Source organism: Mauremys mutica, chromosome 5, assembly GCF_020497125.1.
Source record: "Mauremys mutica isolate MM-2020 ecotype Southern chromosome 5, ASM2049712v1, whole genome shotgun sequence".
NCBI lineage: Eukaryota > Metazoa > Chordata > Testudines > Geoemydidae > Mauremys > Mauremys mutica.
Window position 1 is genome coordinate 5229038 of NC_059076.1, and position 23319 is coordinate 5252356.

The window sequence follows — 23319 nt, forward strand, 5'->3', positions numbered from 1 at the left end:
TTTCAGAACAAACCTCAGTCAGCTCTGGCCTGCCTGCTCCGACTGATGCCAGTGCAAGTTTTATCACAAGCTTCAATGGGAGCAAAGCTGGGCCAACAGGAAGTGCTTTGATCCCCCTTCCCCACTCTCCCCCCTCAAGCACTGCAGGGCCAGATCCTGCCCCCTTATTTCTCCCGAATAGTCCCACTGATTGCAGGCACTGCTGCCAGGCGACAATGGAGCACGGCCCATGCCAAGTACTGGATGTTGGGTAGTGCATATTTGAGGTAGCTCGAGGGGAACTTTAAAACTTGAGTGACATGCAGTCAGCAGCAGCCAAACATTTCAATACGCAGATCCCCAGCCTTTCCTGTATGTACTTCTGCAGCCACTCAGGAAAGGGTCGATCCCGCACCAACCACATTAATACAAATCCCCTGCCCCCCGCCCGTGCTGACCCTCAGGGCCCAGCTGTCCTGCTCCCTCTCTCAGGTCAGGCTGAAGCACACACATCAGCCCACTGTAATGTGCTGAATGCCAGCTATCAGCACAGTGCCCAGGGCTGCCCTCCACTTGTTCCACAGGCCCTGCCCCCTGGGGCACACAACCCACACATTGCATGGACAATGCCAGGCTCAGGCAGGAGCACTGATTTCCATAGGGCACTCCCTCGGCTAGAGGTACCATCCCCTAATTACAACCCCTTCCCCGGTAACTCCTCTCACAGACACCAGAGGGACGGGGCAGCCCTGTCCAAGAACTGATCAAGAGAAAAATGGTTCTGGCCAAATGCCTAGGACAGCTTGCTTTGAGGAGTGCAGATGCTGTCCCAGCCCTCCTGCAGGGCTGTGATGGAGCTCCACCCTGGATGGAGCTGTTTGCAAACTCCAGCCTGGATGGAGCTGCCTTGCTGGGGCTCACAGCAGCAAGAGGCCACTCTCAGTCCTGGCTCTCCAGACACTAAGACCAGTGACAGGGGATTGGGTATTTTTACCTAGCATTAAACAAGCATTTCCCAGCAAAAAAGGGCACTGGTACCTTGAGCGATTTTCAGCTGTGCCATCGTCAGCTTTATCTGTGCCGAGTCGGCAGGGCTCTGCTCCGCAAAGTCCTGGGGGTGAGAGACGCAAGGGCACATGAGCACATTCATGAACACAGCGCGTCAGCCTTGGCCCGGGCCCGTTTTAAAACCAACTTCAGAAAGAAAAGCTCGACTGTGTCATTTGAAGCCAGGGAGGGAGCCAGTTTGAGTGGAACCACTCCACACAGAGAGTCCTGAATTGCTTCCATGGTCTGTCACTCCTCCCACAGCGCTGCCCCCTTCTACCACAAGCAAGTCCATGCCCTCACCACACACAGCAGCTGCTCCCTCTAGGCAGGCAGCTGGCAAGTGCAGCATGCCAGGTGACACTCGACACCAGGATCGAGGCCTTGTTTACATGAGGAAGCTGCACCCATTTAAGTAAACCAGTTTAAAGTGCCATGCGAACACAACTTCAGTTTAAAACCAGCTTATTTCAATTTAGCAGAAGTCTATTAGGAACAGGGCACTCTGAAACAGAAGTGTCCACAGAGTCTTTGGCATCGGTTTAAACCCCAATTTTAAGTAAACCAGTGCAACCTGTGCATGTAGACAAGGCCAGAGAAGGGCTCTGGACACCATCCTTTGGGATGAGAGGCCAGGAAAAGTGAAGTCCTGCCTTCCAGAGGAGCACACCCCCAGGCACCAGCACCCACCAGGTCCCTATGGGGAGGAAAAGCAGCCCTAGCACCACCGCCATACTGAAGGGGGCCATTTGCCAAGTGGGGCTCTCCCATTATAGAAAGAACACATCCTCCGTGATCAGAGCATGGGTGTGTACGTGTCTCTCCCAAGCACTGCTAAGCCCTGCGTAAGTCACACTCATCATACAACGCAATGACCATTGCAGGTGGTTGAGCTAACATCCATTTCTGCAGTGTCCAGTGTTTCAGGACTATTAATTGCCCCTTGTACCAACTCTATCTGTCAGGTTCCAGTGCAGGAACAGCCCTCTGCTCTCCAGACCAGCAGGAGGAGATCAGTCACCCACCTGTAGGAGCTCTATTGCCTTCGCATGCTGCTTCTCTCGACAGAGCTGGGCAGCCTGGATTAGCACAGGTAGCAGGTGCTCAGGGTTCTGAGACTGTAAACTTGCTGACAGCTTGCGGCATTGATCTGCCTACGGGACACAAGGGAACGTTTTCCTCAGTATTAGTGACCAGTCAGTATGACTGTGCAAACCCCACAGAGAGAACAGGGCGAGGGGGCTAGTGGGGCCAGACACTGCCTGTCATCAGCTGATTCCAAGAGAGACTGCATCGCCCATTGAGGACCAGATTATACTGCCCTAACCGGGAATGGGACATGGTGGCGGTAGAGGCTGTGCAAACAGGGGAAGTCACTGGCCCAAGGAGATTCTGACCCACAACTCCCACATGGCAGGGCCTTTGGGTGATAACCACAGCCATCACTCTGCACTCCTCTACATCTCTGTGCGCAGGCAGCTGGTTACTACACTGGCCACAGCCTCCTCAGTGCCCCCTTGTGCTCCTCCTGCCAGCTTATTACATCTGTCTATAGACACTTAGGCTTGTCTACGTTACCCGCAGGATCGGCAGACAGCAGTCAATCCAGCGGGGGGTCGATTTATCGCATCTAGTCTATATGTGATAAATTGACCCCCGAGCGCTGTCCCATCGACTCCAGTTCTCCACCACAGCGAGAGGTGCAGGTGGAGTCGATGGGGGAGCGTCAGCTGTCAACTCACCACAGTGAAGACATGGCGGTGAATAGATCTAAGTACATCGACTTCAGCTACGTTATTCATGTAGTTAAAGTTGCATAACTCAGATCGATCCCCCCCAGTGTAGACCAGGCCTTAGGGTCTGGGGGCAGAGACAGTTGGTTATGTGCATCCAGTGCCTAGCTCAAATCAGCATCAGAGCCTGTTGGTGCTACTGCAGTAATAAACACATTATCTGGGAAGAGACTCTCCAAGCGAGGTGCTGTGCAAGCCACCATCAGATGAATTTTTCTCAAAGGTTCTCCCTTTTTTTCGCACTAGAATGTCTGTGTGGGAGAGGGAGGAGCTAGACACACATAGGGGGGTGGAGTCTGATTTTACTAAGAGCTCTGGAAATGGAAGGGGAACCAGGTGAAAATGCCCAGAGCACCCCTTCTGCCAGATTCTGTAACAGACAAAGGATAAATCTCAGTTTCTGCACACACGCAGCTCCAGGCATTTATTTCTTGCTAGAGTGCCTCAATCTCCCTCATGACAGGGTCACACTGAAAGCTGCCATCAGCAGCCAGTGTGCAACCCCATGAAGTGCCTGCACAGGTAGCTCTCTGTGGTCTAGAAACCAGACAGTATTTTTGTTAGTTATTTAGACTTCTATAAAGCTCACCCATCCAAACCACTGAGCTCATGGACCCCGATATTAGTACCAAATCCATTATTCCCGTGTTTTTGTTTTGGCAATGGACATTATTGGTCCTTGTTAACAAGAACAGCAGTATGCACATTTCCTCATATAGAGCAATGCACAATTTCTTCTCAATCTGCACATACCCAGTTAATACTATTTTAATAAACAACACATTTACCAGGATAGTCACATGAAGTTTTTCTGATAGGTATTAAACATTATGGGCCAGATTTTTATTTTTTAAATGCTCATCTCCAATTTAGGCACCTAAATGAATTGGCCAGATTATCAAAAGGCCTCAGGAAAAAGATTATTCTCAATAGGAGCTGCTGGGTGCTGAGCACTTTTGAAAAAAATCTAGCATTTAAAATTCACTCCATCTCTGGACAACATCCTGACTATTTTGAGGGGGAAAGAACAGTCTATGGAGATCTGACTAGATCAACTGGATTTACATTTCTGCTCAAACTCTTGTGACTGGTTGTAAATCTGTACCTAGCAGACACAGGACAGTTCTCTACCTGATTGGTGTACATAGCCAGTAAAGCTTTGTTGAATTCGATGGCCTGGAGCTGTTTCTTGGAGAGTTTGTGCTCCACGCCTTCTGCATTGGTCAATTTCACCTTTTTCTTTGAGTCAAAGACATTTTGGTCCTGTAGGAAACAAAACCGAGATCAAGCCAAGTTCCACTACCTTCATTAAATGGTGATCTCTATCTGGGCCCCCAAACTGACTTCATCCTTCCCCACACCACATGCAGAACGGGCAAGGAACACCCACAGGCATGTGTTTCTGCCTTATTTGCCAGCACCGGGCAGCATAAAGAACACAAGAAAGGAGCCAATGAGGCACGGTGACTGGGAGGGGAATAAGATAGGAGAGCATAGTGTGACTAAGCATCTATATAACCTCCATTATGGTGCTACCTGAGCACCTCACCACCTTTATTGTCTTTATTCTCAACACCCCTGTGAGAGATAGGGCCATGTTGTCATCCCCATTGTACAGATGGGGAACTGAGGCACACATTTGCCTAAGGTCACAAAAGGAGTTTGTGGTAGAGCAGGGACAGAACCTGGGTCTCCTAAGTCAGCACCCTTCCCTCTGGGCCACATAGTCTGAGTCTCTCCTCATTATTCTCCACCATAAAAACATAGTAAAAGTATATAACTAGCCAAATCCTGACTTATAGAAATAGCATTTGCTTCCTAGAGCAAAGCCTTGCTAGACCTCCTGGGAAAGAAACAAGACCTTGATAACTGCTTATGCTTGTTTGTTCACTTGCAAGACTGACTTTGTAGTTCTCACTGGTTTCTTATTACAAGAAGAGTTCACTTGCTTGACAATAAAAACACAAATTAACCAATGCAACATTCTCAAAGGGTTGTGACTATTTAGGTATTTATGTGACTTCCCGTGAGATACATACACAAAAGAGCGTTATGAGAGTCAATAGTTTCCCCTGGAGACTCTCTCATGTTCCAGAGTTTTCATTTAAAAAGAAATCAGGCCTCTAGCGCTTATGGCTGTGAAGAGCACTTCCCAAATGTGAACCAAGTGTAAACTGGAGCTGTGATATGTAACTAAGGCCTGGTCTACACTGACTTAGTTGTGCATGTGTCTACACTCAAATTGGTCTCCCACCAATTAAATCATCCCGTTATGCCAACACAGTAACACCTCAGCCTGAGGAGGGGAGACCCATAATCGATGTACTTAAGTCGACGCAATGCAAATGTAGACTCTGCGTTAGTTAAAGTGATCCTAACTGTCCTCCAGCATCTGTCCCAGTGCTCCACACTGACCGTGCTGGTTACCATTGTGAAATCCACTGCGCAGGGGTCATGGAGACCAGAAGCCCCTCCCCTTTAAAGCCTGGCGAATTTTTGAAATTCCTTTTTCTGATTGCCTGGCTCGGTGAGCACACTTAGCAGCTCTCCACTGTTGAGTGGAGCTGCCCAGCTGACCAGGCCGATGACACACTCCATAAAGTGGAGCAGACAGGAGATATTGGCTCTCCTGGGCTGGTGGGGAGAAGTGGCTGCGCAGACACAGCTCCAATCCAGCCATAGAAACATGGATCTCTAGGAGCAGATTGCTGGGGGGAGGCAGAAGGGGTACGAAAGGGACAGCAGCAGCGCCAGGTGAAAGCAGGCCAGCGAGGCCAACAGTCAATGCAGGGCTGAGCCGCAGACCTGTCACTTTTACAAAGAGCTACATGCCATCCTCTGAACGGCGAGGAGGTGGTGGTGGTGGGTGAGGAAGGAGGAGTAGTAGTATGGGGTCACGCGACCAGTGGGATCCACCTGCACAGCAAGCCAGGACCTGCTTTTGACTCCACTGCCGTCCAGCCAGTCCCACCAGTGGCGCACCGGTGAGCCTGATGCAGGGGAAGGAACCTCGGGTAGTTATGTAGATAACTCTTCCATTACAGGGATGGCACCCCCAAAATGGCAGGACACAGCTGTTGACTTTTCATTACTTTACTCGTGCTAGAAGAGGCAGTGGTACAACCAAGAGAGGTAGAGTTGTCATCTGCTTTTCATTCCCCTCAAGAGTTAGGCCAAGGGGGCCAAGTGGAGCAGCCTGTTTACATGCACCGGGATGTCTTGTGAATCCTCCATCGAGAAAGAAGAGGACTCGGGATAACACGTTCAATGCGACCCTGCAAGCCAGCGCTGCATCGGACCACAAGCACAGGGCCTGGAGGATGAACACTGCGGACAGCCTGGAGAAGGGAAGAGTGGAGAGGAGACAGGCCCAGGAGTCCCAGAAGGAAAAGGAGAGGGAGAGGCACCAGGACATAATGGAGCTTCTCAGACAGCAAACACAGATGCTGCAGACTCTGCTGGACCTGCAGGTTCAACAAGCCTGGGCTCGCCTCCCTCTGCAGCCCATTGCAAACTCAATAGCGGGAGCATCTCATTAACCTCCCCCCAACATTCCACGTGGCATCGGGGTCACTGTACTACCCCTACCACTCCACCTAGGCTGGGGGGACACTGAAGACAACCGCAGCTTCACAGACACAGGCCTGTGAAAGCCACGGTTGGTGTACGTGTAGCTGAAATGGATGTGCATGTTCTTTTCCCCCTCATAAGTTCTGTTCTCTTATTTTTTAAAGTTTTTGTTAGGTTTTTAATGTATTTGGTTTAAAATTGCATGGGGGATTTTTGCACTGATTTTGTTCTGTTGCAGAATAAAATTATTTTGAACATAATTATTTCACAACACATACAACCACATGCTCAACAATTTAAAAATAATAATTATAATAATAATTGAAGACATACCTATCTCCTAGAACTGGAAGGGACCTTGAAAGGTCATTGAGTCCAGCCCCCTGCCTTCACTAGCAGGATCAAGTACTGATTTTTGCCCCACATCCCTAAGTGGCCCCCTCAAGGATTGAACTCACAACCCTGGGTTTAGCAGGCCAATGCTCAAACCACTGAGCTATCCTTCCCCCCCGCAAACCCACCAATTTCCTGTTACTGCATAATGTCACACAACTCATAGATTCAGTCCCAATTAAAATTCATAGGTACATTAGCAACATTACAGCAATCACCATAGGATTCCTACTAGGCCACAAGAGTACACCCCTACTCCCCCTACTACTCGGGTTCACTATTAAAATGGTCTTTCAAAATCTCATTGAACCGCACAGCTCCACACTGAGCTTATCTAATAGCCCTTGTAGCCAGCTGTTCAAACTCAGCAGACAGTCACTCCACCTCCACCATCCACCCTGGCAAAAACGTTTCCCTCTTTGCTTCACATATATCATGCAGGACACAGCAGGCAGCTATAACCATTGGGATAGTCTTCTCACTGAGATCCAGTCTTCTGAGTACACAACGCCAGCAGCCCTTCAATCAATCATTCTGTCATTCAACTGTCATTCTGCACCTGCTGTTGAACTGTTCCCTTGGTGCTGTCAAGGTGGCCAGTGCACAGCTTCATTGGCCAGGGGAGTAAGGGGGAGGCTGGGTCGCCCAGGATCATTAGTGATATTTCAACATTCCCTGTGGTATTCCACCTACCAGGAAAGAAGTCCCTGCTTGTAGTTTTCTGAACAGTTCTGTGTTCTTAAAGATGCAAGTGTTCTGCACCTTCCCTGATCAGCCAACATTGATGTCAGTGAAGCATCCCCAGTGATCGACCAATGCTTCCATAACCACAGAAAAGTAGCCCTTTCTATTGATGTACTCAGTGGCAAGGTGGGCTAGTGCCAAAATGGGTATATGCGTGTTGTCTATCGCCCCACCACAATTCAGGAACCTCACTGCTGCAAATCCATCAACCATGTCCTGTGCATTGCCTAGAGTCACCGTCCTGTGTAGCAGGAGGTGAATAATGGAGCTGCACGCTTGCATCACAACGGCCCTCAGGGTGCATTTCCTGGATCCAAATCATTCCCGACTGACCAGTAGCGATCTGGCATTGCAAGTTTCCACAGTACAATCACTACTCGCTTCTCCACTGTCATTGCAGCTTTCATTTTGGTGTCCCTGCGATGGAGAGCTGGGGTGAACTCAGTGCACAGATCCAGAAATTTGGCCTTGCGCATCTGAAAGTTCTGCAGCCACTACTCTTCATCCCAAACCTGTATTACAATGCAATACCAACCAGTTTCTTGGTCCTAGAATCGGTGCCCCCTGTCTGAAGCCATCACCACCAACCTTGAATTGGTCCTCTGTGTGTCCCACAGCAATCTGTCCTCCATGAAACCATCATGCTCCCTATTCATTCAGTTCTTCTTGTGGCTCTGCAAATATTTCAGGATCTTGAGTCCAATGCTTGCAGAGGTAGAGTGAGACTAGATAAGAAATGTCTCCTCCGTTATGCTATTTGTATAGTTTTTTCACGTATAAAAATACTGTTGTGGCTGGGCACTTGATGTAAATTTCACTGTAGTAATCCATCAGGTTTTGAAGACAGCACAAAAGCCTCATGTCCGCAATGTGCACTAATAGCTTGCACAATGCACTTTAGAAGTTAATGAAGCACAAGCACAACACACCTAAATCCAGTATCTTTCCATTTCCCCAACTCCCTCAATTCTGTACCAGAAAAAAATTCTCTCTCTCACACATACACACACCCTTAGTCTGGAAGCTCCAGTCTTCTAAAACCCGGATCCTGCAAATTCCTAGGCACATATGTAACTCTAGTCATGCAAGCAGTGTGATTGGCTCCAGTGGGACCCATTTGATTGCAAAAATGATCCTGCACATAGATAAATTCAATCTGTGTTTGTAGGACTGGGGCCTATAAGGATAAAAATATAATGGAAATACCAGTGTAATAGCACAAACAGCAACACTATAAATAGACCTCTCATGCTAAAGTGATTCTTCCACTTGAAAGCAAGTACTTATTTCAAAGAGAGATGCAACTCTGCAATCCTTCTGCACATAGAACCCCCCCTCAAAGCCAATGGGAGCTTGTGCATATGGTGAGTTCTCAGTTCATTCTCATTTCTTTGCAAAAATGCTTTAGAAAGAGGATGGGCAATTCTATACCTTGTTAATAGTGATGATGTTATTTGCAATTACAGCAATCAATCCCACATCTGTCGGCCTGCAGAACAAATGAGAATGAAAGGCACAGCTATTAGACAGCAGCCTTGTCACATGTAGAATGATGAGAGCTTGTTTGAATGAAGCACTTACTTTAATTTGATGATTTGATTGTAAAGCTGGAGAGCATCCTCTGTACGCCCCTGTAATTGCATGATATAGGCCATCTGACCGTGAATAATGGCCAACTCAGCCTCGATGTCTTCCTCAGTTACATCCTGAAGGAAAATTCAGACAAAACAAAGTGAATCTTACCCCTTCCTGTGCTCCCTGGCTTCAGCGTTTGGCAGAGGACCTGTTCCTTTTTCTGTAGATCTTGGGCAAAACCATCAGTCACAATCCCCACCACTAGAAGAGCAAATCTTCAAAAGACGCGATTACACACATTCACGCCTTAAACCAAAAAATAGGGGCAAAAGGCAGCACTACCTTTAACCATAGAAATTACCCTCCCAACCCATGTATGTGCAGTCTGCTTCCACCCTACAGACACACCAAAGTGTGCTGGATATGAAACAAAAATGGTGGGCCTGATTCACCACAGCCTCAGCACCTCTGCAGTGGGTGTACCACCCATCCTCTGATGTGGTAGGAGTACACCCACATTGCACTGGTGTAAAAGGGACTGCAGAAGGGGCAAGGCAGGAGACAGTCCGTCCCCAAGAATTTACATTTCAGCAATAGGCAGAAGGACAGCTCACACCTCAGGAGCGGTATTGTGAACATGAATTTAGGCAGATTGGTCACTCTTGCTGGGTATGATATTGCATAGCAATTTAACAAGTGATCACATGGCTAATCCCTGGGGCACTGCTTTGAAATACTTCAGTGTAAAATGCACATTATTCAGAGTAACAGCAACAACTTACAGAGTCTTCTGAAAGCGACTGGCGACACAGATCTAGAGAAAATAATTTGAAAAACAAATTTAGAAAGGGTTAATTCTTACCTACAGGAAAGCACAGAACAGGATGATGGCAGGAATGTTTGTTTATATCATGTGCCATTGTTGATACTAAGTGAAGCTTTTACAAAGTTTCACAGGTACTTTTTAATGCAAGAAAGTAAGGAAATGACTGGGTGCATGTGGGAGAGAGATAAGATCTACAGTGAAATTTTTAAATAAGTCAAGAATGCAGGAGACATTGCTCCTCCAGAACTCTTTTTGAGTACTCAAGTTTTCACTTGTTTCTCTCCTTCCCCTGTTCATTTTCTTTAAAACTAGTTTATGATTGTTCATGAAATAGCTCTCTGCACCATAACTACTTGCCACTCATATGACCTTACCCAGACTTAAAAGACTGATGTAGATTTTGTCCCTCTCCTTCGTGCAGTGATGCCTCACTAGTCCCTTCTGGTTTTCATCCCACTTTCATCCCGAGTCTACTCTTCTCTCTCACCTACTGCTCAGTAAGCAGTTTTGCAGTGTGATAAAAGCAGTGAAGCTCTGTGTTTCCCTAAAGATTACTGTCTCAGCGCCTGGATTAACTAGGAAGGGCCTGCAGTTTGTCTAGCTCCACACAACTGTAGCTAAGGGCATGTCTACACTTACCTCCGGAGTGACTGATCCAATGGGGGTCAATTTATCACGTCTAGTGAATACACAATAAATCAAACGCCGAGCGCTCTCCCGTCAACTCAGGTACTCCACCGGAGCAAGAAGCGTAGGCGGAGTCGAGGGGGGGGGGGCGTCAGCAGTCGATTTACCGCAGTGAAATACATCCATTTCAGCTACACTATTTTTGTAGCTGAAGTTGTGTAACTTAGACTGACTTAGCTCACTCCCACCCCCCACATTGTACACCAGGCCTAAGGTCAAGACTGAACTGTGTTATTTATTACCATGGTATCCAACAGCAAACACATCTGAAGGGTTCCCATTATGTTCCACAATTAGATCATAAAAAAGAAAAATTACTACATAGGAATGTACACAACTAGCACTCCTGATTCCACAGTAACATTATAGATTAGATATTGAACCAAAAAATTACATTAGAAGTACATGAAGGTTGCAAAGTCAAGCACTCCAAAGTCATGAAAGGCCAGAATTAAGGTTGCCTGTGCAAGCTTAACTCAGCCCCCTTCCTCAATTGGTTGCTCACAGACAGAATCTTCAACAAATTTTGCTGTAAAACTAACAAGCCTCTAGTAAGCCTGTGAGAATTGAGATTTTCAGCCATGTATAGCTTGGGATGACATAAGGCACATCCATGACACCAGGGCAACCACTTTGCCAAGTACTGAATCCTTGCTCTGTTGCTGGGACATGCTAGAACTTCTCAATGAAACTGCTGTAAGCATTGTTTGTTTATTTTTTAACATGGGCAAAGTGAAAAATGGTTACTTACCTTTCTGTAACTGTTGTTCTTCAAGATGTGTTGTTCATATCTATTCCAGTTAGGTGTGTGTGCGCCGCGTGCACAGAAGTCGGAAACTTTTTCCCTAGCAGCTACCCGTCGGCCAGCTGGGGAGTCCCCTGAAGTGGCGCCAATATGGCGATCCATATAAGAACCTGCCGGCCCGACCCCCTTTCAGTTCCTTCTTGCCAGCTACTCCGACAGAGGGGAAGGTGGGGGGGAATGGAATAGATATGAGCAACACATCATCTCGAAGAACAACACTTACAGAAAGGTAAGTAACTGTTTTTAATTCTTCAAGTGATTGCTCATATCCATTCCAGTTAGGTGACTCCCAAGCCTTACCTTAGAAGTGGGGTTGGAGTCAAGGAACTGCGGATCGGAGGATCGCTCTGCCAAAGGCCGCATCGTCCCGAGTGCGCTGAACGATGGCATAGTGGGACATGAAGGTGCGAACGGAGGACCACATGGTGGCTCTACAGATTTCCTGGAGCGGAATGTGCGCCAGAAAAGCAGCTGATGACGCCTGAGCCCTCGTGGAGTGAGCCGTGACAGCAGGCGGAGGGACATTTGCCAAGTTGTAGCAACCGCAAATACAACCAGTGATCCACAAAGATATTCACTGAGAGGAAACCGGAGCGCCTTTCATCCGCTCCGCGATGGCGACAAATAACTAGGTTGTTTTATGGAAGGACTTTGTTCTGTCTATATGGAAAGCGAGTACCCTTCTAACATCCAGAAAATAGAGATGCTGTTCCCAAAGGTCAACATGCGGTTTGGAGTACATGGAAGCAGGACACCACTTTTGGCAGAAAGGCCGGGTGAGGCCTTAGTTGAACTGTATCTTTATGAAAAATGGTATAGAATCATAGAACTTAAGATCAGAAGGGACCATTATGATCATCTAGTCTGACCTCCCACAAGATGCAGGCCACAAAAGCTGACCCACCTACTCCTGAAATAATTCTCTCCCTTGACTCAGATGATGAAGTCCCCAAATCCTGATTTAAAGACTTCAAGTAGCAGATAATCCTCCAGCAAGCGACCCCTGCCCCATGCTGCGGAGGAAGGCGAAAAACCTCCAGGGCCACTGCCAATCTACCCTGGAGGAAAATTCCTTCCCGACCCCAAATATGGCGATCAGCTGAACCCCGAGCATGCGGGCAAGACTCTCCAGCCAGACACTCAGGAAAAAGACTTTCAATATCCCAACATTGACCCTCGGTACTAATTACCAGTGGCGGCACGTTATTGACCTATTGACTAAATCACGTTATCCTATCAAACCATTCCCTCCATAAACTTATCAAGCTTAATCTTAAAGCCAGCTTGATAAGTATAGGGTGGATCACAGGTAAGAGCCTGTAGTTCGGACACCCCGGTGGGCGGAAGCGATGACCACTAGGAAGGCGACCTTCCAGGAGAGACAGAGAAGTGAACAGGTGGCCAGCAGCTCAAAGGAAGGGCCCATAAGGCAGGAGAGGACCAGATTAAGGCCCCACGCAGGCACAGGCGGCTTCGTTGGAGGAAGGTCCGGGTGCAGGAGACGACCGTGGTTCTGGGAGATGAGGTCGGGGTCGAGAGGAATGCATATGGGAGCTCGAACTGAGAAGTCCAGCAGGATTGGGTACCAACACTGGCACAGCCAGGCGGGGGCTGCCAGTATGACATCCGCCCTGTCCCGGCGGACTCTGAGGAGCACCTTGTGAATGAGTGGGAATGGGGGGGGGGCAAAGGCATAAAGCAACTGGCTGGACCACGTGATCTGAAAGGCGTCTGCTATCAAGCCCGGGCTGTGACCCCAACAGGAGCAGAAGGTTGGGCACTTCCTATCGGTCTGTGAAGCGAAAAAGTCGACTTGGGGAAACACCCAAATGCAGTAAACAGAGTAAATGACGTCCGGGCGTATCGAGCACTCGTGTGTGAGAAAACGCCTGCTCAAGCTGTCTGCCAGTATGTTCTGGACACCCGGCAGGTACGAGGCCTGAAGCGTGGAGTGGGCTAAGCAGAAGTCCCACAGAAGGAGGACTTCTTGGCAGAGCGGCGATGACCGGGCTCCGCCTTGCTTGTTCAGGTAGAACATGGCCGTGGTGTTGTCCGTTAGGACTGCTACGCAGGGCCCTTGTAAGTGAGGAAGGAAGGGTTGGCACGCAAGGCAAATCGCCCTGAGCTCTTTGATAATGATGTGCAACGACAGGTCGCTTTCGTGCTATAAGCCCTGCATTGTCAGGCTCCCAAGGTGGGGCCCCCATCCCAGGGCAGACACGTCTGTGACTAGGGTCAAGGTGGGTTGAGGGGGATGGAACGGGACCCTGGCACCCACCACCTGAGGATCCAGCCACCATTGGAGGGAGCCAAGTGTGCGCTTCGGGACCGTGAGGACCATTTCCAGGCTGTTGCATCCCAGTCGATAGGCAGACGCCAACCACGTCTGTAGAGGCCTGAGCCTCAGCCTGGCGTGTTGTACCACGTAGGTACAGGATGCCATGTGACCCAGCAACCTGAGGCACTGTCTTGCTGTGGTGATGGGAAATTTGCAGAGGCTGGTAATTTTGCTTGCCATAGCCAAGTGCCGTGCCTCCAGAAGAAAAACTCTCGCCTGGTTTGCATCTATAAACGCTATTGTTTGAGTAGGTGATAGGACAGATTTGCTGACGTTCAGCATGAAGCCCAGTTGAGTGAACGTGTCCGTGGCCAACTGTATCTGAGACTGGACATGTTGATGAGACCGACCCCATATAAGCCAGTCATCGAGGTATGGGAAGACGTGCATGCGGTGACGGCGAAGGAAGGCTGCCACAACCACCATGCACTTGGTAAAGACACGAGGGGCTGTGCACAGGCCGAACGGAAGGGCCATGAACTGATATTGCATGTTGCTCACCATGAAGCGAAGGAAACGTCTGTGAGGCGGAATAATCGAAATGTGAAAGTACGCGTCTTTCATATCGAGGGCGGCATACCAGTCTACCGGATCCAGCGAGGGAATGATAGTGGCTAAGGAGACCATACGAAACTTCAGGTTGATGATGTGCCTGTTGAGCTCCCCGAGGTCCAGAATGGGCCGTAGGCCTACCTTTGCATTGGGGACAAGGAAATAACGGGAGTAGAAACCCTTGCCCCTGAGCTCCTGAGGCACTTCCTCGACGGCCCCTAGGGCAAGGAGGGATTGTACCTCCTGGATGAGGAGTTGCTCGTGAGAAGGGTCCCTGAAGAGGGATGGGAAAGGAGGCTGGGATGGAGCGGAAATGGATAGAATATCCCGTCCACACCATGCGGAGGACCCAACGGTCTGAGGTAATATGGGACCAGGCATGGTAGAAATGGGATAGACGGTTCAGAAACGGGATGAGAGCTGGTAGTCCATCCTCGGGCACACCTTCAAAACGGGCGCTTAGGGCCCAGGGGAGGCTTAGACTGTCCTTGACCCTGTCCAGTGGGGGAGGGACGAGACGGTCTATATCAGGAATATCTGTTTCTCCAACGAGGAAAATCCTGCCTCGGTCTAGGCGGGAAGGCACGCTGCTGTGTGGTCTGGGGTTTAAATGGCTTTCGTTGGTTAGCCGGCGTATGCATACCTAAAGATTTGATAGTGTTTCTTGTGTCCTTTAAGGTACGCAAGCGGGAATCGATTTGCTCCACAAACAAGCCCTGACCATCAAAGGGGAGATCTTGGATGGTGCTTTGGACCTCCGGAGGGAGACCCGAGGATTGCACCCAGGCATTGCGTCGCATGGCAATGCCAGAAGCCAGAGTGCGCGCAGCCGCGTCCACAGCATCGATGGAACCCTGGAGGGAGGTCCGGGCCACCAATTTACTTTCCTCAGCAATGGCTCCAAGTTCCGTACGGGCCTCCACTGGGAGAAGATCTTGGAATTTAAGGACCGAAGAGTTAAAGTTGTATCTACTGAGGATCGCCAACTGGTTAGCGATCCTAAGCGAGAGACCCCCAGTAGAATAAACCTCTCTCACAAAAAGGTCCAGGCGTTTAGCATCCTTATAGAGCCATAAAATACCAGGGTTGGAAGGGACCTTGAGATCATCTAGTCCAACCCCTGCTCAAAGCAGGACCAATCCCCAGACAGATTTTTGCCCCAGATCCCTAAATGGCCCCCTCAAGGACTGAACTCACAACCCTGGGTTTAGCAGGCTGATGATCAAACCACTGAGCTATCCCTCCCCCGTTTGATTTGGGCACAGGCCCTTGCTGGCCCTGCCTTTCTCTGGTGTTAACCACATCCACCACAAGCAAGCATGGGGTGGGGTGAGTGAAAAGGTACTCATAACCCCTGGTGGGAACAAAGTATTTCCTTTCTACCCCCTTGGCTGTGGGAGGGACAGAGGCAGGGGTTTGCCAGAGAGACTTGGCATTACTTTGAATAGTCTCGTTCATGGGGAAGGCCACCCTGAAAGGTCCTCCAGGGCCTAAAATGTCCATCATAGGGTCCTCCTCCTCCACAACCTCCTCAACTTGGAGGTTCATATGAAGGGCCACGTGCCGAAGCAGTTCATGGAGGACCCCAAAGTCCACTGGAGGTGGACCAGACATGGACGTGCCAGCCACAGCCTCATCAGAGGAGGACGAAGACGACTCCACTGGGAGAGCCGGGGCGGAGACAGCCTCTTGGGCCCCCGGGGTAGCCCCTACCAAGGGTGCTGACTCCGCGGGTTGGTCCAAGTCTGGAGGAGGGCGGCTGAGGGTTGCCTCAGGAGGACGAGTGTCTGAGCGTGACAACGTCCAGGCCCCCGGGGGGCATCTTGGGCCCGGTTATATGCCCAGGGGGTCCAGAATTGCCACTGAGGCTGCCAACTGGGCACTGGGGGGGTCTTGTCCGAGGCTTCCCAGGCCCGACCGGGGAATGTCCGAAGCCCCTGAAGCTCTCCCCGAACTGCCACAGGGGGATTGGGACCATGACGGCCAAGGAGGGGCGGTGTGTGAGTGGAGTAAAGGGGGCACTGAGCCCCTTGGTAGCCAAGGGTCATGTGGTGATCGGCGCCTGGAGGCTGATCACCATCGAGAGCGGTGCCGCGATGAAAAGCGGTGCCGCGAGGAAGAGCAGTAGCGGGCCGTGGACTGGTGCCACGGCGACAATCGACTCGGAGATTGATGTTCCGTGTGGCGACAGTCCGAACAGTGCCGAGAGGTCGCTGAGCAAGACCCAGACCTTGAGTGGGACCACATTCCAGAGTCAACTGCGACCTCGGGCAGGAACAGCTCTGAGGATTGGGGCTGCGAGACCAGTGCCGGGAGTCTAACCGGTGACATGAGTCAGACTTGGAATGACGCCGGGACTCCGAGAGGCATGGAGATGCTGGTCTAGGGACTGACAGTCCGAACATCGCCGGCTTGCCCTTGGATGGTACCGGAACTCGGGCTGGGGCCGGTGCTGGGGCCGGAGGTACCAGGGCCGTCATTTCGATGAGCCCTCTAGCGGCCTCAAAGGTATCCGGAGTGGAAGGCAATGTAATCTCCTCCACTTGAACGACACCCTGTGCTGGGCTGTCATATTGCTCAGTCAGGGCCGGAACAACTGCTTCGACCCTAACGAAGGGTCCTCCCAGGGCTTGCTTCTTTCCAGCAACCGGGGAATGGGAACAGTGCCAAGGTGGGCGTTTCTGGGGCCTGGGAGATCGTCGGTCCCGAGGTGGGCACGGGATCTTCTGTGGCGCCACAATCGGCACCGCTGGGGAAGCACTGCGCACCCAGGCGCTCGGGCCCACATCTTGAGAGGCATCAATGCAGACTCCACGAGGAGTTGCTTGAGTCGAATTTCCCTCTCTTTTCTTGCCCATGGCTTGAAAGCCTTACAGATTTTACACTTGTCAGCCTGATGGCCCTCCCCCAGACACCTAAGGCAGGAGTCGTGGGGGTCACCCTGCAGGGCAGTTGATTAGTGCTAAACTGCCCTCAACTACTAAGCTACACTTATAACACTACAGAGAAAAACACTTAACACTAACTGCTAACAATTAAGTAACAACAATTAAGATAAACCAGGGATTAGTGGAGCACTTGAGAAACCAAGAGACCACTGTTCCAACAACTGACACTGGCGGTAAGAAGGAACTGAAGGGGGGGTCGGGCCAGCAGGGTCTTATATAGAACGCCATATCAGTGCCACTCCAGGGGACTCCCCAGCCGGCCTGACGGGTAGCTGCTAGGGAAAAAGTTTCCGACTTCCATGCCTGCGGCGCGCGCACACACCTAACTGGAATTGATATGAGCAATCACTCGAAGAAGAAGGTATTTTTTCTAACACTCCTTCTTGCAAATGGCTGAACTGTTTATACTGAGGTTTTCCAAAAATGCCAGGCCTGAGGCAAGCACCTGGCCTGGAAAACTTCTGAATGACTATAGTCTGGCAAAGTTATAAGCAACTGAAAACAGGGCCTTACAATGACAAGTGTTGGGTAGCTTGAAGTATTGATGGTATTGCTGGCTGCACCTATAACATATTTAGTCTGCTTAATAAGAGAACATAAGGGAGTTCAAAGCTTTTCAGTTTTGCAGCTGTTGATGTTAAACCTAAGGCCTGTAACTTGATTCCTCTTTGATACTTTCAACTTCTACTTTAAACTTTTATTCTCCTTCCTACACATACTATTGGACAGACTGAAATAGAACACTAATAAAACCAGTCTTTCTGAATGTGAAAAATGAAAGTTAGTACACTCGATAGGGCAATCCCCAACTCAGAACATTACTGCACTCTACAGTCTTCAGTACACTCATAAAACAATGACTATCTAGGACTTTTAAAACTTCTGCCAATCTGAAGAGATTGCACTGTCAAAATTATACACACATACCAAACTGCACTCAGGAATTAAATACCAGTTGGGAGGGAAGACTGAGATGTTATATACAGTTTGCTGCTGTAAAATGATGGCAAAACAATAAACTATACATATCTGGAAAGCAAGCGGAGAGCTACAGATTGAAAAGCTATGTACCACATGGGAATTGCAGATAAGAAAACAGTTTGATCTACAATAGCTAAAAGTTACTGATATAATAAAAGTTATTTAAGGAATATTAAGTGCTACCAAGTCCCAACCATTCTTGGCAAACACACTATGGAAACTGTAATAGAAGAACCCTACAGCTGTCCAATCCCACTTTCAATCCAGAATCAAATTCTTGTTCTCTCTCTAAATGTGTTTACAAAGAATGAGTGACAGAGAGATCTAACACACCCCCATGTTTTTACCTTCTGCTTTCTGTAGGTTTTCCATTGCCTCATTCAGCCTGCCTTGCCCAATCAATGCACATGCAGCATTATAACACAGCTCATAGGTAGCTTCTTGGAGGCCCAGATCTTCCTGACATGGAGTGAAATGATTGGGTTAAATGCTTGAAAGACAAATTAAATATAGCCTAATTTTGGATTATAATCTAAACACATTTGTTTAAAGCCACTTTTATAGGATTACTACAGACACAAATCATAGCTTTTAGCAAACATGCCAACTTCTTAGATTAATATACAACAGAAGATTCATTATGAAATCCGCACATGAAGGTGATCTTGAGAGGACATATGTTGTCTAAAAAGCCATGAGTGGTCTTCCCCTTACGCTGCGGGACAAAGCCAAAGGGGAATCTGCAATGGAGCTATCCAACTCCTAGCTGTAGAGCAGCCCTGTTCTTAGGAACTGGAGAGAATCAGATTAGACCTCAGGGGAGCTGTCCAGGCTGTTTACGCAGACAGAGAATTGGCAAGGTGGAAGGGGGAACAATCTCTCCCAGATGTGTGCACATGCACACACACTCACTGGCTCCACTTTCTCCCATGTGCTCTGCGCTGCAACCACTGCAGAAAGGTTGGTTTTCCTTTCTTCTTCATAGTCGTCTTGGGAGTTCCGGATGAGATCCCGATACACGGCTAAGCAGTCATCATAGCGCTCCAACCTATACAACTGAAAAAGAGACATTGCCCTGCACATTGGCATCCACAACTAGAGACAGCTGAACAAGTGCTGTAATGTCTAATGCAGAATTTACTTGGGAAAATAGAGTTGATTATGGTCTCTGCCAGGATCTTCATGGCAGTCTTTAGCACCTCGCCAGGGAGCAAATTAAATGACCACCTTTCAAGCATTGTTTACAGCAAACAACTGTTTCTTCAACACATTGGGATCATTCTAATCAACTGTGGAAACAAAAGGAGGAGGAAAAGCCTTTTCTCTTCCTCTTTTCAATCCTGATGCTCCAAGGAAGCCCATCCTTGTGTCGTTTCACACACAGCTAGCTGCTCCTGATGTCACAGAGCTATATGCATGAAGCATGTGCAGAACTAGATCCTAAACCAAGAGCTGGCCTGGCTCACAGAGTGGAAAGTAAAGCACTCTCCTCAGGACTGCCCACTTCCCTGGCTGATGGAAATCAAGCAAATCACTTCATTCTAGCCCTGGGGAGAAGGAAGGTGGCCAACTGTACGGCTGCACAGGCACATTTTGGTTCAGTGGCTTCCAGCAAACTACCCCACTTTCCAGAACAGAGGAATGTGATTCATTAGAAGCTGAAATGGATGGAAGTGGGGGAAGATTAATGAGCCAACAAGTGAAAGGATGGCGCTATCTGCCCACACTGACGGTTTGGGATACCCCGGCTAACTAGAAGAGAGGGTGAAATCCTAAGCCCCAGTGAAGCCAGTGGGAGTTTTGTCACTGATTTCACCAGGGTTTTCACCCAGAACATAACCGTTTATTAAATCACAACTGAGGGGGAGAAAAGTTTCTCTCTGATTTTTTTCCACCCTCACAAAGCAGAGGGCTCTTGAATGATAGATACCGAGTTTCCAAAGCAGTAATTACCACTTGTCCATGAAGCTCCTTCAGTTTGTCTGTCTGCTGGCTGGCACTCTGAATGGTCTTCAGGGCATTTTCAATTCTGTTCAACCTGTACTCGCAGTACGCCTTCTCAAAGGTGATAGAGTCACTGCGAAAACAAGGCAGAGAGTGATGGCAGGTGCATCACCACAGCACTCATTCTACAACATTTGCCTCCCAGGAGAGCCATGAACCCTTATTTAAGCATCCATAATTACTCTTATAAGACTACCATGTTGTTAGAGGCAGAACAGCATGTGTTGGCACCAGGCTATTTAATTATTTCTCTATTGAGCAGTGACAGTACCTAAAACATGTTTTCGTAGAAAGGAGGGGAATAGAAAAGCCCTACCCCAAAGAAGAATCTAAATTAGCTAAACCAATTCAGACTCCTCAGTACCCTAGATCACCACTTCATGGCATCAAAATCTCCAGGATGTGCAGATTGGTGTTTATTTTTTGTATACATACTTTTCTAAGGTAGAAAAATGAAAAGATTCACTGAATAATCAATGAAGGAAAACAGGATTGGTCGCTGCTGCATGCAGAAAGGGGTATCACTACAACCCAAAGATACAGATATTCAGTTCTTGCAGACAGAGCAAACGTGATGACACAATCTCTCCTAAACTATAAACCCCAAATCTGATGCTAAGCAATGAAAGCTGTCGAGAAACATGACAATTACAAGGGAGAACCCATGGCAAAACTGTTAGGTTGAGTCAGACCTAAAAGGGCACTGTTGACACCAGCAAGCCTTAATATACACTGACCGGGTAGTTTTTATTTAAAAGGAGTCCAGTATATATTTCCCCAGCAAATTATTGATCAGGTTGAGTGAAAACAAAAAGAAGGGACTAACAACTTACTGTGACTTTAGCACAGATGCTGTGAGAGAGGTTTGTCCATGTTCATGTTTTATTTAAATGTTTTCTGCACTCTAAACATTTCTGGGGGGGAATACAAGGATGGAATAGTAATAAAAAGATTAAAACATGATCCTGGTCACGATAGCCCCAATGAATTAATCAGAACGGACGTATCAATTGTGATAAAGAACTTTCTTTGCTCTGGAGAATACACAATTCAGTGGTTGAGCAAAAAACTTCAGTTTCATAAGAACGGCCATACTGGGTCAGACCCATGGTCCATCTAGCTCATATCCTGTCTCCAACAGTGATCAGAGCTTCAATGGGAGCGTACAGAACAGGGAAATTGGAGAAATACACCTGTCTTCCACTCCTGACTTCTATGCAGCGTCGTTGTAGCATTGTCAGTCCCAGGATATTAGATGTCAAATATTCTGGAACTGACACAGCTATAACTACACTGCATACAACACTGGAAGATATTGAAGTTGGCCGCCTGAAACAGAAACACCTCAACACGAAGAACAAGGAAGCAAAACTTAATAGCAACATCTATTTCCTGAGCAAATGCAACAAAACAAAACATCATCCCCAGAGGGCTTGCCATCTATAACCCTCTGACCGCTACTCCTGGCATCTGGCAGTCAGAAGTTCAGGGTCACCCTGAGGATGGGGCTGCATCCCTAACCATCTTGGCTAATGGCCACTGATAGACCCACCCTCCATGAACTTCTCTATTTTTGAATCCAGTTATACTTTTGGCCATCATAGCATCCCATTGCTATGAGTTCCACAGGTTAGTTGTGCGCTGTGTGAAGTATTTCCTTTTGTTTGTTTTCAACCTGCTGCCTATTAATTTCATTGAGCGACCCCCTGGTTTTTATATTGTGGGTAACGATAAATGACACTTCTCTATTCACTTTTTCCACACCATTCATGATTTTATACACCTCTAGCATATCCCCACTTGGTCATCTCTTTTCTAAGATGAACAGCCCTAATCTTTTTAGCCTCTCCTCATATGGAAGCTGTTCCATATCCTGGATCATCTTTGTTGCCTTTCTTTGAACCTTTTCCAGTTCCACTATATCCTTTTTGAGATGGGGCACCCAAAACTGAACACAGTATTCAAGGTGTGGGAGCACCATAGATTTATATAGAGGCATTATGATATTTTGTGTCTTATTTTCTATCCCTTTTATAAATAATTCCAAATATACTGCTAGTCTTTTTCACCACTGTTGATTCCAAGAGCTCTTTTTTGAGTGGGAACAGTTAATTTAGATCCACTCATTGTGTGTTCTTGGGATTATTTTTTCTAATGTGCATTACTTGCACTTATCAATGAATTTCATCTGCCATTTTGTTGCCTAGTCACCCAGTTTTGTGAGATCCCTTTGTAATTCTTCACAGTCTTCTTGGGATTTAACTATCTTGAATCATTTTGTATCATCCGCAAACTTTGCCACCTCACTGTTCACCCTTTTTTCCAGCTCATTAATGAATATATTGAACAGCACATGTCCCAGTACAGTTCCTTGGGGAACCCTGCTGTTCATCCCTCTCCATAGTGAAGACTGACCATTTAGTCCTACCCTTTGTTTTTTATCTTTTAACCAGTTACTAATCCATGAGGACAACCTTCTCTCTTATCCCATGACTGCTTACTTTGCTTAAGAGCCTTTGGTAAGGGAACTTGTCAAATCAGTGTTACATTAGCTACCATCCAATCATCTCATACAGAGGTTTGTTTCAGCAATAGATTATATACTACAGTTAGGAGTTCTGCAATTTCACATTTGAGTTCCTTCAGAACTCTTGAATGAATCCCATCTGGTCTCGGGGACTTATTACCATTTAATTTATCAATTTGTTCTGAAACTTCTTCTACTGACACATGAATGCAGGACAGAACTTCAGAACTGTTCTTTTTGGGCAACAAATCTGATGTGCTCACCGTAGGACTAAATCAAGAACTGACACTGTGTTTCTGGGTTCCAGGACTAGCTGCTCCAAGAAGCAGCTGTTTATGGAGTCCAGAAATTGTGTCTCTGCATCATGAGGTAACATTTACTCTGTCAATATGAGGACAGTTGAAATCACCCTTTATTATTATTGCGCCTTCTGCTTTTGAAATCTCTGACTTCCTCTGCATTTCACGATCACTGTCAGGTGGTCAGAAGTATAATCCTACTGCTAGACCAGACGTGGGCAAACTACAGTCCGCAGCCCACATCCAGCCCA

At 47.9% G+C, this 23319-nt stretch overlaps 1 protein-coding gene across 2 annotated transcripts in view; it reads right to left on the reverse strand.

Moving 5' to 3' along the window:
• SRP72 (signal recognition particle 72) overlaps positions 1–23319 on the reverse strand; it is a 46477-nt gene that overhangs the window by 10306 nt on the left and 12852 nt on the right. For both annotated transcript variants that reach the window (XM_045018740.1, XM_045018741.1), the window contains exons 3-11: positions 20192–20315; positions 19151–19294; positions 18586–18697; positions 9884–9915; positions 9108–9232; positions 8958–9015; positions 3951–4082; positions 2052–2180; positions 1018–1090 (exon numbers count right to left, since the gene is read on the reverse strand). In XM_045018740.1, coding sequence (XP_044874675.1) covers positions 1018–1090; positions 2052–2180; positions 3951–4082; positions 8958–9015; positions 9108–9232; positions 9884–9915; positions 18586–18697; positions 19151–19294; positions 20192–20315 — 929 coding nt within the window. The remainder of the gene's footprint in view (positions 1–1017; positions 1091–2051; positions 2181–3950; positions 4083–8957; positions 9016–9107; positions 9233–9883; positions 9916–18585; positions 18698–19150; positions 19295–20191; positions 20316–23319) is intronic.